This window comes from Rhinoderma darwinii, chromosome 8 (assembly GCF_050947455.1).
Source record: "Rhinoderma darwinii isolate aRhiDar2 chromosome 8, aRhiDar2.hap1, whole genome shotgun sequence".
Taxonomy (NCBI): Eukaryota; Metazoa; Chordata; class Amphibia; order Anura; family Rhinodermatidae; genus Rhinoderma; species Rhinoderma darwinii.
Genome location: NC_134694.1, coordinates 39,621,451 through 39,636,977, shown reverse-complemented (window position 1 = coordinate 39,636,977; position 15,527 = coordinate 39,621,451). Strand labels below are relative to the sequence as shown.

Sequence of the window (15,527 nt, the reverse complement as noted above, 5' to 3'; positions counted from 1 at the left end):
ATTAGGTCATGGCTTTCTGTTGCAGATGTGCTAGCCCTATTGCAATTCAATTGGGGTTATTCCTCCCATTTTCGTGTAGAATCCGAGCAAATAAGAAGCATGTTGCAGACTTCAAAATCTGCAGCGGGTTCAATATTTTGCGTGGATTTTACTGCTGCACGTGAATACATTTACGTATATTAGATGCGGAATGCCAGTGGGTATAGCCACTGAATTCACGCCTTTATCCTCATCAAGTTTTGAATGCGTGAATATGGCCTAAAGGGCCTTTTATACCAGCCGGTGGAGCAAATGCTGATCAACGAAACATTGTTGCTCGGCGTCGTGTGCTGTCACAGGGAGCTATGGATGGGGATGAACGGTCGTTATTCCAATCGCTCGTCCCCATATATTATCATGTCAGCACAGAGAGACGCTCTGCCGACAACATTGCACTTGAAACTATAGGATCAGACGAATAATCGAGCACTTGCTCATTCATCTGCTGATGGCTGCCCTTTACACAGGGCAATTATCGCCAACGAGCGTTAAACGAACGCTCGTCTGCACGATAAATCGCCCAGTGTAAAACTCCCCTTTAGGCTCTAAATAAACTTAGGCTAGGTTCATACGGTGTGTTTTTTCGTGTATTTAGCATCTGTGTTTTTGTTTTGGTTTGAGAGACATGGGAGTTTATAACAAAAAAACAAAACAGGCAAGCTAAAAACGCTCAGTGTGAACCCAGCCTTAAGCTCGGTTCACACAAGGGTTGTTGTTTTAGATTATAACAGAGCCAAACCTGTTGTGTAGAAAAATTAACTAATTCAAAGCAGTGAAGCCTCTGGCTTGCTGCTTTATATGTAGGTCATAGTTTGAGTCCAAAGAAATGTAAAATAACAGATAAAGTGTGTGATAGAGATGGGGCCTCTCAGACTAAAGAATTTCTCCACCAACCCTTCCTAAAAACCTCACACCAGAGGATCATAAAAGGAACACGCCTGTCAAAAATAAAAATACAGAAACAAGCATAACTCTTACTTCTACACTGTAAACGGCTTTGGGCTTCCGGCTATTTGCAGTTATTGCACATACGTTACAGTTTAAAATGAAAGGGGTTGTACTTGGTTAGGAAAATACGGCTGCTTTCTTCCAGATATTGCGCTACGCCTGTCCATCGACTGCCTGGTATTGCAGCTCAGCGTTATTGAAGTGAATACGGCTGAGCTGCACTACCACACACACAACTTATAGACCGGTAAGTCTCTGGTTTTGGAAGATACCAGCCGTGTTTTTATAAACCTGTACATCCCCATGTTACATCTTTTGAAGCCAATAGTTGAGTCGGCCATCTGTTAATCACCTCTCGCTACAAAGATGCAGGTGCACACAATCAGGGTGTATATAATGTCATCTTACATATGTAAGGCTTCGGTCACATCTGCATCAGGGTTCCTTTCTGGTGTTCCTTCGGAGCTTTCCGCCAGAACAGAACCCTGATTGAAATTAATGGTGACGGATCTGGTGCAAATGACTTCCGTTTGTCTACGTTGTGCAAGGGTTCCGTCACTTTGACTGAATCAGTACCGTAGTCAATTACGGTATTGCTTGTGAATGGACCCTTAGGCTATGTTCACTGTTACATTGTAAGATCAGATCTGGCGAAAAATGCCAGAAAATTCAGGTAAAACAAGGGCCCCCTTGACAGAACCAAATAGAGCGAATGGGTTTCGTCAAGCGCAGTTGGGAGTCTAAATTGCAATGGTCCAGGCACGTATGTTTTTTTCGTTCTTCTGTTGCTATGACAGAACATAAGAACAGAAAAACATTGCTCAGATGTGAATGAAACCTAGTTTTAACTGCGGATTTGTATGTACTTGAATGATGTTGCAAAAAAACAAAAATAAAACCTTGTAGAACATTACTTACCACCCTGAAGAATTGATCCTTGTGCAGGGTTTCCTATGGGACCTGGAACTCCACTCTGCATGGGCAGTGGTTGCATCATTGGTGGAGCACCGTTCACATGCATGCCTCCCTAAACATGGAGGAAAAAAAACTAATTCAGAACATGAAATAACCAACCCATTACTGGATAAATCAGTTTGGATCATTCATAAGAAGGCTAAGAGGAATTCCAGATTATATATGGCCTGTTATATAAAAAAAACAACAACTTTCCAACCCCAAAATAAATATATTTATATGCCTACTAGTGGCAACAAAGTCAGTGTTTCTATTTGGCCATGTTCAGACGTACAATATTTGATGAGGATTTCTCTATAACAATCTAGAGTTAATGCAAATTGCCACTATAATAACTGAAGCAGCAAACTTAGGCTGGGTTCACACAGAGTTTTTTGCAGGCAGAAAATCTGCCTCAAAATTCAGTTTGGAATTTTGAGGCAGATTTTTCTCTGCCTGCACACCTAATTTCTAGGCGTTTTTCGCCCGCGTCCATTGAGCGCTGCGGGCAAAAACACCACGAAATACGCTTTATCTACCTCCCATTGATGTCAAGGGGAGGTCAGAGACGTAAACGCCCGAAGATAGGGCATGTCGCTTTTACCCGCAAGCCGTTTTTCCCGCTCGCGGGAAAAAAACGCCCCCCACTGAAATCAATAGGAGGCATTTTCGGCCGTTTTTTGGCGCTTTTTTCAACGCGGTTTCCGTGTCAAAAAACTCTGTGTGAACGGACCCTTTGTGAAAACTAAAAATTGTGTCAGTCTCAAAACATTTGGCCAGGACTGTACTATTGAAAAACGACAAGCAGGGATCATGATAACAGTGAGGAATCGATGCAGACACTATATTTGAAAATTGTATATCTTTTAATTATACACAAAATAACATTAATTTGCTGAAACCGGACAACGTCCTTTAACAGCCTGGACTCAAGACCTTGTAGCAAACTATTCGATTTGTACGGATTATGTTGTATTTGGCTCACAGTAGATTGAACATTGTATATACAATTGTATCCGCTTCTCCGCTGAGAGCAGGCTTGGGCTCGACTGCGCTATTGATTTAGTCAAAAACAACGGTACCCTGTCACAACGGTGACAAACGAAAACCATTAGCAAAGCTTCCGTCACCAGAAAGAAAACGCTGAGGTGAACAGGCCCTTAGATTTATGTGGGTTTGCAGTCTCTAAACATAAACAAGAGTTCGGATTCACTGAACGGAAACAAAAAATCATGAAAATGGCGAGGAATGGAAACAAAACAGAGTTATGTCAAGGAAAAAATTCAACCGCTTTCTCTATCAGGGTTTATTGTGGGATGAATTGTACTATTGAATTGCATCATTTTGTGGAACAAATAACTACTTGACTAAAAAAACAACTGCAGTGTATAGAACGCATTTATTTTCTTATTACAAGTGGTTACTAATGCAGCGATCCATTTTGCACAATAAAAAGCAACTTTTAGTTCCTATTAGTCTCTCCATCGGACTTGAACTTGCGATCTTCTGAGTGCTTCTAAAATACATTGCAATACTACTGTTTTGCACTGTATTATGCCGGTCAGTGTAATGTGGACTGACAAACTATTAGGCCCCGCCTTAAATAGGGTCTAAATGGGCACAAAGACATGTAGGTCAGGGCCATGGCATCCCAGGATTGCATCACAAGGGAACCAATCACAGTTGGTGCAGTAGGAGGTCATATTTATTACAGCGACAACTGCTGATAATTGTGCAGTCACAGCTGTGCCCACGCCATACCCAAGCCGTAAACGTACATCACAGTATTGGTGCCTATGCCACATACTTATAGCGCTGTGATCCTTATTTAATTAACCCATTAATGACCAGCCTATTTTAAACCTTAAAGGAACAGTGTCATCACAAATAATTTTTTTATATGTTAAAGATGTTAGTGCTTTATTAAAAACGTTTATATTCATTTGTGTGTTTGTGTTTTACTTTTTCTTATTTTTACACTTTTTCTTCCCTATGGGGGCTGCCATTTTTTGTTCCATTTCTGTCTGTGTCGATTAACGACACATACAGACATGGAATACGGCAGCCACAGTCCCATAGGGACTGCGAACGGCTCCCGTCCCATTGACTTCAGTGTACGGCGTCTGTGTGGGAACTGCGCATGCGCCGCTCCCACACAGTCCAATTCGAAATTGGCGCCGTCCGGCGCCATTTTCCTGTGGACCGGAAGTCGCGGCCGGACAGTAATATTACTACTTCCGGTCGCGGCTTCCGGATTTGTGCACTTGGACCAGCGGCAGCAAACGGAGCGGACGGGCCGGAGGGAGACGCGGCGGCAGGAGCAGGTAAGAGATTTCAATGTATGTTCGTGTTTGTGTGTGTTTACTACTGTATGTAAACCTACTACATTGTGTGTTAGCTCAAAAAATGGCGACACACCGTGTAGGAGGTTACACCGTTCAAACCCCTCGTTTATCCCGGCACTAGCCAGGATAAAGGAGGGGGGGATGCTGAGAGCTCACTAGAGCGAGGGCTTTTTACCCAATTTTGCAAAGCTGCAATTTTGGGAAGAGCTCCATCTAGTGACCAAAAATGGGTAGTATTATAAATTAGAATTAATTTATAATATTTCCTGACTCGTGAAAAAAAATAAAAAAAATTTGAACAATGTTTAATCACCCACACACTAAATGTTTAATTTAAAAAAAACAAACATGTTTTTCTGGCAACACATTCCCTTTAATGACCAAGCTATTTTTTACGTTTTTTCGATCGTCACATTCAAAGAGCTATAACTTTTTTGCATCGACATAGCTGTATAGCATCTTGTTTTTTGCGGAACAAGTTGTATTATTTTTATTTTTATTTTTTGTAGCACCATTTTGGGTACACATTTATTGATTAACTTATTAACTTTTTTCACTTAAATTTGGCAGGATGAACAGAAAACAGCAATTCTTGCTTTTTTTTTTATTTTACTTTTTACGTTGTTCACCGTGTGGGTTAAATAACGTAATAGCTTTATACTTGGGGTCGTTACGAATGCGGCGATACCAAATATGTGTAAGGTTTAAAAAAAAAAAAAAAAATATTCATATTAAAAGTATTTTAAGGGAAAAGTGTCTTTTTTTTTATTCATTTATTATTAACTTTATTAAACTTTTTGATCATTTATTTTTAGTCCCACTAGGGGACTTCACTATGCGATCTTCTGATCAGTTTTATAATACACTACAATACTTCTGTATTGCAGCGTATTATTGCCTCTCAGTGTAAAACTGAAAGGCACCTGCTAGGTCTTGCCTCAGGCATGGCTTAGCAGGCATCCACCACAGGCAGACCTGGGGGCCTTTGTTAGGACCCCGGTTGCCATAGAAGCCATCGGCACCCTGCGATTGCAGTTGCAGGGTACTGATGGGGTGAGAGGGAGCAGCCTCCCTCCAAAACTATTTGGATGCGGCGCTCGCTATTGAGTGCCGCATCTAAGGGGTTAAACGGGTGGGATAGATGTTGAAATCAATTCCACCCGTTAGAGCAGGCGCCCGGCTGTCTTTAGACCGCCCGACACCCGCTTTAGCCAGCACAGGACACCCGTGCCGGGCTTGTGTCACAGGTCCGTGAAAAGACGGCGCTCTAACATTAGCACCCCTAACCAATTAGTGACCGCCAATACGCCTTTTCACGGTGGCCACTAACGGGCTTTATTTTGATACTTACGCCTTTTCACGGCGCTGTATCAGAATAAATAAGCGGCGCTGTGAAAAGTAAAAACTCCATGCTCTAAGCTACCTCCGATATCCACCCGTTTAACCCCTTCGATGCGGCGCTCAATAGCAAGCGTCGGGGAGGGGGCTCACCCCACCGACACCCTGCATGCGATCGCAGGGTGTCGGTGCTTTCTATGGCAGCTGGGAGCCTTAGAAAGGCCCCCAGGTCTGCCTTTAGTTAATGCCTGCTAGGCCATGCCAGAGACATTACCTAGCAGGTGCCTGTCAGTTTTACAGTGACAGTCAATAATACGTTGCAATACAGAAGTATCGCAGTGTATTATAAAAGTCTCCTAGTGCGACTAGTAAAAAAAAAGTTTAAAAAAAAACGAAAAAAAAACAAACTTTCCCTTAATGCTTTATGAAAAAAAAAAATAAAAAAAAAAAATAAAAAAAAAAAAAAAATACAGATTTGGCATCGCCGCTTCCGTAACGACCCCAACTATAAAGCTATTATGTTACTTAATCCACTCTACGAATGCTGTAAAGAATAAAATAAAAAACAAAATGACAGAATTGCTGTTTTCTGTGAATCCTACCTTCAAAAAAAATTTGATAACTAGTGATCAAAAAGTGGCATGTACTCCAAGATGGTACCAATGAAAACTACAAGTCGCCCCGCAAAAAAAAGCCCTCATACGGGTGCATCGGCGGAAAAAGAAAAAAAAAAAAAAAAAAGTTATGGTTCTTCAAATATGGAGACACAAAAACACAATTTTGAAAAAACTGTTTACTGTTTAATAGTAAAAACATAAGAAAAACTATATACATTTTGTTATTTATACCACACGATAAACGGCGTAAAAGGACTATTACCCTCAATAAAAGTTCATGAAAAAGTTAAACAAAAAATTATATGTGCCCCAAAATGGTGCTATTAAGAAATACAACTTGTCCCACCAAAAACAAGTTCTTATACAGCTATGTCGATGCAAAAATAAAAAAAATTCTAGCTCTTGGAATGCGACGCTGGAAAAAATAGCTTGGTCATCGAGGTTTAAAGGGAATGTGTCGCGAATTAAATATATTTTTAAAGTAAGTTACTTATTTTTATTATATTTAAGGTTTTAGTTGTATTTTTTTTTCTTCCACATGGTGGGATGTATTAAAAATAGAATAATAATTTGACATGTTTTCCTATGTTGGCCACCAGAGGGAGCACTTCCCAGAATTACAGCAAGGTGAATAAGTAAAAGAAAGCCAACAATCAGCTGCTGTAAATGTGGGAGGAAATCTCACCCTCCTCCCTATTTTTGGTTATAAGCCAGGGAGAGGTGTCTTCAAATTGCTAAGCATTGTCCGGCTCCCATTTTGGGAGTGCTTGTACAATGCAGCTTCTAGACGCTATAGGACACACCAAAAGGCTACAGGTATGTTCATACACTTACTAAAAAAAAAAAAGTCTGATGAAAAAAACGTCTGAAAATCAGGAGCTGTTTTTCGCGGCGTTTTTTAGGGCCGTTATTTGGAGCAGTTTTTCTATAGAGTCAATGAAAAACGGCTCAAGAAGCGACATGCACTTCTTTTTAGAAAGTGTCTTTTTACATGCCGTTTTTTGAAAATGAGGCGTAAAAAAAAAAAAAAAAAAAAAAAATGCCCCGTTGGAGCTTGATTACGCTTTTCATTTACATAACTGGTAAAGTGCGCTGTTAGTACATACAACGCGGTTTTTTACACACGCATTTTTAAACTTAAAACACGCCAAGTGTTCGCATAGTCAATAGGAGTCCTAATTATGCACCAAAAAGCACACGCAAAAAGCTTCAAACGCTTAAGCTTCCCATTTACATCAATGGGAAAGCGAGCAGTTTTTAAAAAACGATTTGCATAAAAAAGAACAGTGTGGGGGGGTTTCCCATTAGGGACATTTATGACATATCCAGAGGATATGTCATAAATGTCAGATAGATGCGGGTCCCACATAGGGATGCACGGTGCATCGAAACTTCGATACTGTTTTGATACTGTGCATCCCTAAACGGTTCGATACCGCTATATCCTGTATTTCGATACTGAGCTGCGCAGCCGCACAGCTCAGTATAGTAATACATGAATGTATGGGAGCGCAGCTGCGGCTGTGTAATTCAGCCACAGCCCCGCTCCTGAGTCATGATAAGTGCGCGGGGTCAGGATGATGCGATGCGGCCATCGCTGCACTAATGAGCGGCGGCACTGGAGACAGAACATGGCGGGCGCACTGCAAAACACCCCCATGTTCTGTCTCCAGTGACTGAACTGCCGCTCATTAGTGCAGCGCCGGCCGCACCTCCTCATGCTGACCGCACGCGCACTTCCTGTCAGGAGCGGGGCAATGACTGTATTACAAAGCCGCAGCCCCGCTCTATAACGGCGGAGATCAGAGAAACCTCTCATCTCCGCCGTTATTCCCCTGAATGCTGCGATCACAGCTGACTGCAGCATTCAAGAGAAAATGAGAAGGGGGGATGCCCCTGGATCGCGTCACAGGGAATTCCTGTGACGCGATCGAGGGCCATACCATATATGGGCAGACAGCCCAGGGTCTATTGACGGACCCCAGGGCTGTCTGACCAGATTTCTTGTTGTTAGGACATACCCAAGTATGTCCTAACAACTGCCTGTGTGCTATCCGTCCACAGGCTAATGTACTGGCACATATCTGATATATGTCAGTACATTAAAGTTTAAAAATAAAGTAAAAACAAAGTATTGTTAAATTTCAAAAAAAAAATACACATTCACCTTTTATTAAAATAAGTCTCAATACATAAAATATTCACACATTCAGTAATGCAGCGCACAACAATTTTTTCGTATCATTTATGATGTGTACGCTGTAAAAAAATGAAATAAACACTGCTTTCATTAACTTATTAATGTGAGGCGCGAGGAATTTAACCTCCATGTTCCTCACATTAATAGTAATTAACCCCATCATGTACCTCACACATTAACCCATTATGACTGAGAAACATGATGGGATTAATTACTATTAATGTGAGGCGCATTCAAAATTCATCACACGTCGCGCCTCACATCAGAAAACGGAAGAATTTTTTTTTTATTACTGTTGGTAAAGTATCGAAATTGGTATCGAAATCGCAATACTAAACAAAGTATCGGTATCGAAGTCCAAATTCTGGTATCGTGACATCCCTAGTCCCACACCAATCTCTAGAATAGGGCCCTTAGTGTGATGTCCGAGCATCAAAAATAAAAACAGTGTAGCTCGCTGAGCTGCTTCTGTAAGTCCCACAGAACTGAATGCCACTGCTTCTGTAATTGCCATTTACTACCATGGGAGTTATGAAAACAGCGTAGCTGAGCGAGCTATGCGGTTTGCGCAACTCCCGATCACATATTCAGGAAGTGGCCGGGATGTAGCGGGAGCAGTAAAAGGCAGAACGGAGTTTAGGGGGCCTTGTTCTAGAGATAGGTGCGGGTCCCAGAGGTGGGACCCACATCTATATGACATTTAGGATATATCCTGTGGATATGTCATAATGGTCTCTAATGGGAAAACCCCTTTAAGAACACGGCGTTCAAGAGCAGTATACATAACCGTAGTAATATTAGTGCAAACAGAGCGCCAGTAGGAGAAAACTTGGAGGAGCCTGAACCCATTGCTGGGAGGAGGACTACATTTAGTTGTAAAATATAATATCTTCAACAGTTTGTCACCGAGATAATCATGAAGATGTGTACGTTTATGAGTTCTCCACTAGCAAATGAGGAGACATCCATCCCAGGTGAAAAAGACTCATTAAAAAGTGGGTGAAGAGGTGAAACCGCGGACTGCGATTTGAACTTAAATTCTACCGTCCTCCACAAAAGTATAGAATAAGAAAGGAACGATTGAGTAAACATTTTTCGGGATCGGCTCCATAGTCCATAATAGAGCTGTCCAGGAGTTAGGTGCAAAGAGCTCTGAACTCAAATGTGCCGCAGTAGGATTATTAACAGTTGTGCCAACCTGGCCACCCTATAGTATTAAGTAAAATTAGGAACAGTCCCCCAACTCTTGTGGTAAAAAGTTAGACCTTTTAATGTGGGGACGTTTTCCAGCCCATATAAAGTGGATGAAATCCCATTAAAATGTTCAAAGCTCGTATATGGTCACTGGGACCGGTAGGGAGTGCCTCGTCACTACCATCCTAGTTTGAACACTTTCTTTATTATCATTTATTGCCCCTTAATGTTTTATTTAACCACATTGGTTTCATCCTGTTTCTAGCATCTTTATTCCCAAAAGTTATAGATTTTCACCGGACCCATTTAAGAGGCTTTTAAAAACATCTCATTAAGTTTCTGTATTTTTATTTTTGAGGACATCGACCCAGTTTATGAAAATTCGATTTTTATTAGGTAATTTTAAAAACATTTTATCCTTGTTTTTAAAATGACCTAATAAAAATCGAATTTTTTATACATTTGAGTGCTGGATCTGCCTTTTCTACACATTTTTGTTTCTATAGCCTGCTGTCGACACAGGATTAAGCTCAGGAGGATCTACGAGCACCTACAGCTTTTGGATTCTTTATGCCTACATTGGTATTAATCAAGCTTCACAAAAACGCAATCTAGTATGGAGGTTATGAGGTGAGCAAAACTTTTGGTAAAACTTTTTTCACTTTTGACCCAGTTTATGCCCTGAACTCCTTAACGCCGAAGGACGGATATATCCGTCCTCAGCAGCTGCTAGTTCACGCAGGGCGGCGGATATATCCGTCCTGTGATCGCGCTGGTACTGACAGCATACCCATGCGATCAGCGGCAGGAGCACGGCTGTTATACACAGCCTGGCTCCTGCTGCAACTGCCGGAATCGAAGCGCGCTCCGTTTCCGGCAGTTTAACCCATTAAATGCCACTGTCAGTAGTGACAGCGGCATTTAATGTGTTTGACAGAGGGAGGGAGCTCCCTCTGTCACCCGATCGGCGCCCCCGCAAACAAATCGCGGGTCGCCGTCGGGTTTCCATGACAGCCGGGGGTCTAAAAGACCCCCAGGTCTGTCTTCAGCATCTGCCTGTTTGGCGATGCCGGAGGCATGACCTAACAGATTGCCTGTCAATTTTACACTATCAGGCAATAATGCTTCGGTATACTGAGTATACCAAAGCATTATATATGCGATCAACAGATCTAATAGTGAAGTGTCCGGATGGGGCTTAAAAAAAAAATGACAATCAGTTAAATAAAGTTTGAGAAAAAAAAAATAAAAAAAATTACAGTCAAAGTCAAATAAAACTACTTTTTTGGCCCAAATAGTGATTTTATTTAGTAAAACTGTCAAAACAAATCACACATACACATATATGGTATTCCAGCGATCGTAACAACTTGACCAATAAAATGAACACATTAATTAAACCGCCGGATGAACATAGTCTTTTTTCAAGTATCATGGCATGATCAGAGAACGACATGCAGTGTATTGGGGCTGAGGAAAGGAGCGATAGCTGTGAGTGGCAGAGGAGGAAGTAATCTCCCGCAGTTGCTGCAGGAGAGGCCAGTGGGGTAGTGCGGAATACTGCTATTGTATCCTGAGAAAGTTAGTTTGACGCGCATGTGTCAGGAGCAGACGCCATCACAGGTTCAGACGGCTGGTTATCGGTCGCTCGGTGCTGGGTCAGTGCTGATTGCAGGAACCGAGCCAGTGAGGGATCACGAGAGGCACCAGGGGTTCCAGTCTTTGCTTTTCCCCATGGCATGTCTGGCTGTGCAGGTGAGGGGGCATTATTAGTATAGCTCAGCTGAAGTTATCCGGAACTCCAGGAAGTTGCTGCCTCACGCTGCCATGCCTAAGCCAAGCCCCCTGACTCCCAATTTATATCAGGGTAGTTAAAGTCCCCCCCATAATAAAGACTCCATTATGGTTTGCTGCCTCATTATTTGCTTTATTAGTTGATTTTCTGCTTCTTCAATTATACTTTAAGACTTAACAAACCCCTATCCGTATTTTATTATTCTCTTTTTCTCTCCCCTTATTTCCACCCATAGGGACTCCCCATGATGATTTCCCTCATAGACATCACACAGGATTGGTTTTATGCAGGATTTTATGTATGAGGAAACTCCTCCCGCTTTATTAGTACGATCATTTCTAAACAGGACTGTAAACCTGCATATTAACAGCCCAGTCACAATTCTCCTTCAGCATTATCAACTATAAGGGTATGTTCACACGGCAGCGTCCGTAACGGCTGAAATTACGGGGCTGTTTTCAGTAGAAAACAGCACCGTAATTTCAGCCGTAATGGCATGTTGAGGCGCTATTTCGCTGCGTCCATTACGGACGTTAAATGGAGCTGGTTTTCCATGGAGTCCATGGAAAACGGCTCCATTTACGTCTGAAGTAGTGACAGGCACTTCTTAGACGCGGGCGTCTTTTTTACGCCCCGTGTTTTGACAGCGGGGCGTAAAAAAAAAATGCCCGTGTGCACAGAACATCGTAAGACCCATTCTAATGAATGGGCAGATGTTTGCCAACGCTATCGAGGCGCATTTTCGGACGTAAATCGAGGCGTAAAACGCCCGAATTACGTCCGTAAATAAGCCGTGTGAACATACCCTAATTCCTCAATTCCAAAATTTTATTTTTTCCAATAAAATGTCATTTGTGATCAAAATGTCTTATTTTCACAGGGAACAAAATACCCCATTTTGTTGCCCAATTTGTCCTTCATGCGGCAATACCCTATTTGTGGTGATCAACTGCCGTTTGGGCCCATGGGAGGGTTCAGAAGGAAAGGAGCGCTATGTGTTTGTTGGAGTCCAGATTAGCTGGATTGGTTTTTGGGTGCCATGTCGCATTTGCAGAGCCCCAGAGGTATCAAAGCAATGGAAACCCACCAGAAGTGACCCTATTTTGGAAACTACACCCCTCAAGGAATTGATTTATGGGTGTTGCAACCATTTTGACCCCATAGTTTTTTCACAGAACTTATTTGAATTGGGCTGGGAATTAAAACAAAATAAATTTTTCCCAATATGTCGTTTTGGCTGAAAAGGTCTTATTTTCACAAGAAAAAATACCCCATTCTGTTGCGCAATTTGTTCTGAGTGCCGCAATACCCCATTTGTGGTGATAAACTGCCGTTTTGGCCCATGGGATGGCTCAGAAGGAAAGGACCACCATTTGGCCTACTGGGGATTTTCTGGTGCGAAGTCATGTATGCAGAAGCCCCTGAGGTACCAGTACAGTTTTAAAAACTACACCCTTAAGGCATTCATCTAGAGGTGTAGGGAGTATTTTGACCGGAGACATACACCCCATAAACTGTAATGTGGGTTCTCCTGAGTACGGCAATACCCTACATGTGGCTGTTATCAGCTGCCTGGGCACACAGCAGGGCCCAGGGGGGAAAGACAGGGGGGGGATAAGCTGTGCAGAGTACATCAGGGTAAGTAAAATTGGGGTAAATTATAAACCAAGGAATGTATGATAAATTTTAAAACACTTTCATACAGAGCTCTGGTTATTCGGGACACGCGTCACATTGATATATTGTGTCTTCCCTTATCCCCCTCTTATAGCAGACTTTGCACCTCTTTTGACTTTTTCCCTTCTTGCCAGTTTGGGGAACTTCTCCTGGAAAGTGTTTCCCTGGTGCGATGCGTGTGGTCCCGCTTCCAGAAGTACTGGGTGCCCCCCCCCTTTTTGGTCCCTAAAGATTAGGTTCTTGATAATCACCTCTTGAAATTCCAGGAAAGTTCCCCTCTGGCCTGCACATCGACGTAGCACGTACACATTGTACAAAGCCATCGGTATGATGTGCACGGTCAGCTTCCTATACCACACCGCATGGCGATGTAGGGCTTCAGGACTTGATCTGACAAGTCCACCCCTCCCATGTACCTATTGTAGTCCAGGATGCAGTCTGGTTTGGGGGTCTCTGTACTGGTACCCCGTGCAGGTACATGGGTACTGGTGTGGCCATGTATTGTTGTCAATACAAGGACATCTCTCTCCTTGTACTTGACACACAATATGTTGCTGCTGGATTGTGCCCAGCTCTCACCCCTTCTGAGTGTTTGCCCTGCAGAGTCTTAGGGAGGCCGCTCAGATTTCTTCTAGCAGTGCCGCAGTACTTCTGGAAGCGAGGCAGTTGAAGAGTGGGATGCTGGTATAAAAAATTATCCATGTAGAGATGGTAACTCTGGTCCAGCAGTGGGTGCACCAAATCCCACACAATTTTTGCATTAACTCCCAGTAAGGGGGGGCATTCTGGGGGCTGAATACTGGTGTCCTTCCCTTCATAAATCCTAAATTTGTACGTATACCCTGATGCACTCTCGCACAGCTTATACATCTTCACGCCATACCTTGCCCTCTTACCCGGCAGGTACTCGCCGAATTGAACCCTCCCTTTAAAATCTACCAAGGACTCATCAATAGAAATACACTTCTCTGGGGTGAATGCTTGGGCAAACCGGGCACTGAAATGGTCTAATAGGGGTCTCCGTTTATACAAACGGTCAAAACTGGGGTCATCTCGGGGTGGGCACGGCTCATTATCAGTATAATGTAAGAAGCGAAGTATTGCCTAATTTATTTATTTTTTTAGGTTACAGTTCAGTTCTGAAGTTGCTTAGAGGGGCCCATATATTAGAAACCCCTATGAAACACCCCATTTTAGAAACCAGACCACTCAAAGTATTCACAACAAAATTTAGAACGTTTATGAACCCTTTAGGTGTTTCACAGGAATTTAGAGCAAAGTAGAGATGAAATTTACTTTTTTTTTTTGTCAGAAAATCCTCTTTACACCATTTTTTTTTTATAACACAAAAGTTTTTATCAGAGAAACGCAACTCAATACTTCTTGCCCAGATTCTGCAGTTTTGAGAAATATCCCACATGTGGCCCGTGTGCGGTAATGGACTGAAGCAGCGGCCTCCGAAGCAAAGGAGCACCTAGAGGATTATGAGGCCTCTTTTTTATTAGGCACCATGTCCGATTTGAAGAGGTCTTGTGGTGCAAAAGCATTCGAAACCCCCCCAAAAGTGACCCCAATTTGGAAACTAGAGCCCTTGAGGAATCCATTGTAGTTTTCATGGAGTGCATGCAGCTTTTTGATCAGTTTTTATTCTATTTTTAAGTGGCGTGGTGACTAAAAAACAGCAATTCTACTATTGTTTTTTTATTCTATTTTTTTTTTTTACAGCGTTCACCGTGCGCTATAAATGACATATTCACTTTCTTCCATCACTACCATTTTTAGGTACATGCGACTTTTTGATCTCTTTTTATTCCATTTTTCGGGAGGTGAAGTGACCAAACAATTGTGATTGTGGTACGGTTTATTATTTTTTTCTTTTACGGCGTTCACCGTGCACGATAAATAACGAAATAATTTTGTAGTTCAGGCCGTTACGGACACGGCGATACCAATTATGTATAGTTTATTTGTTTATATATTTTTATTAATAATAAAGGACTGATAAGGGAAAAAGGGGGATTTTTATTTTTAAAACATTTATTTTCTTATTTTTACACATCTTTTTTAACTTTTTTTTAAACTTTATTAGGCTGGGTTCACACGGAGTATTTTGGCGAGTTTTTTGACACGGAAATCGCGTCGCAAAACTCGCCAAAAACGGCCCGAAAATGCCTCCCATTGATTTCAATGGGAGGTGTCGGCGTCTTTTTCCCGTGAGCAGTAAAACTGCCTCGCGGGAAAAAGAAGCGACATGCCCCATCTTCGGGTGTTTCCGCCTCTGACTTGAATGGGAGGCAGAGAAAGCGTATTTTGCGGTGTTTTATGCCCGCGGCGCTCAATGGCCACGGGCGAAAAACGGCGTGCAGGGAGAGGAACATCTGCCTGAAACTTCCAAACGGAATTTTGAGGCAGATATTCCT

General features: G+C 42.3%; 1 protein-coding gene across 1 annotated transcript in view; it reads right to left on the bottom strand.

The window, feature by feature from the left end:
- The window catches only part of CSTF2 (cleavage stimulation factor subunit 2), a 206,419-nt gene that overhangs the window by 112,757 nt on the left and 78,135 nt on the right, over nt 1–15,527 (bottom strand). The window contains exon 7 of the mRNA XM_075835607.1: nt 1,906–2,014. Coding sequence (XP_075691722.1) covers nt 1,906–2,014 — 109 coding nt within the window. The remainder of the gene's footprint in view (nt 1–1,905; nt 2,015–15,527) is intronic.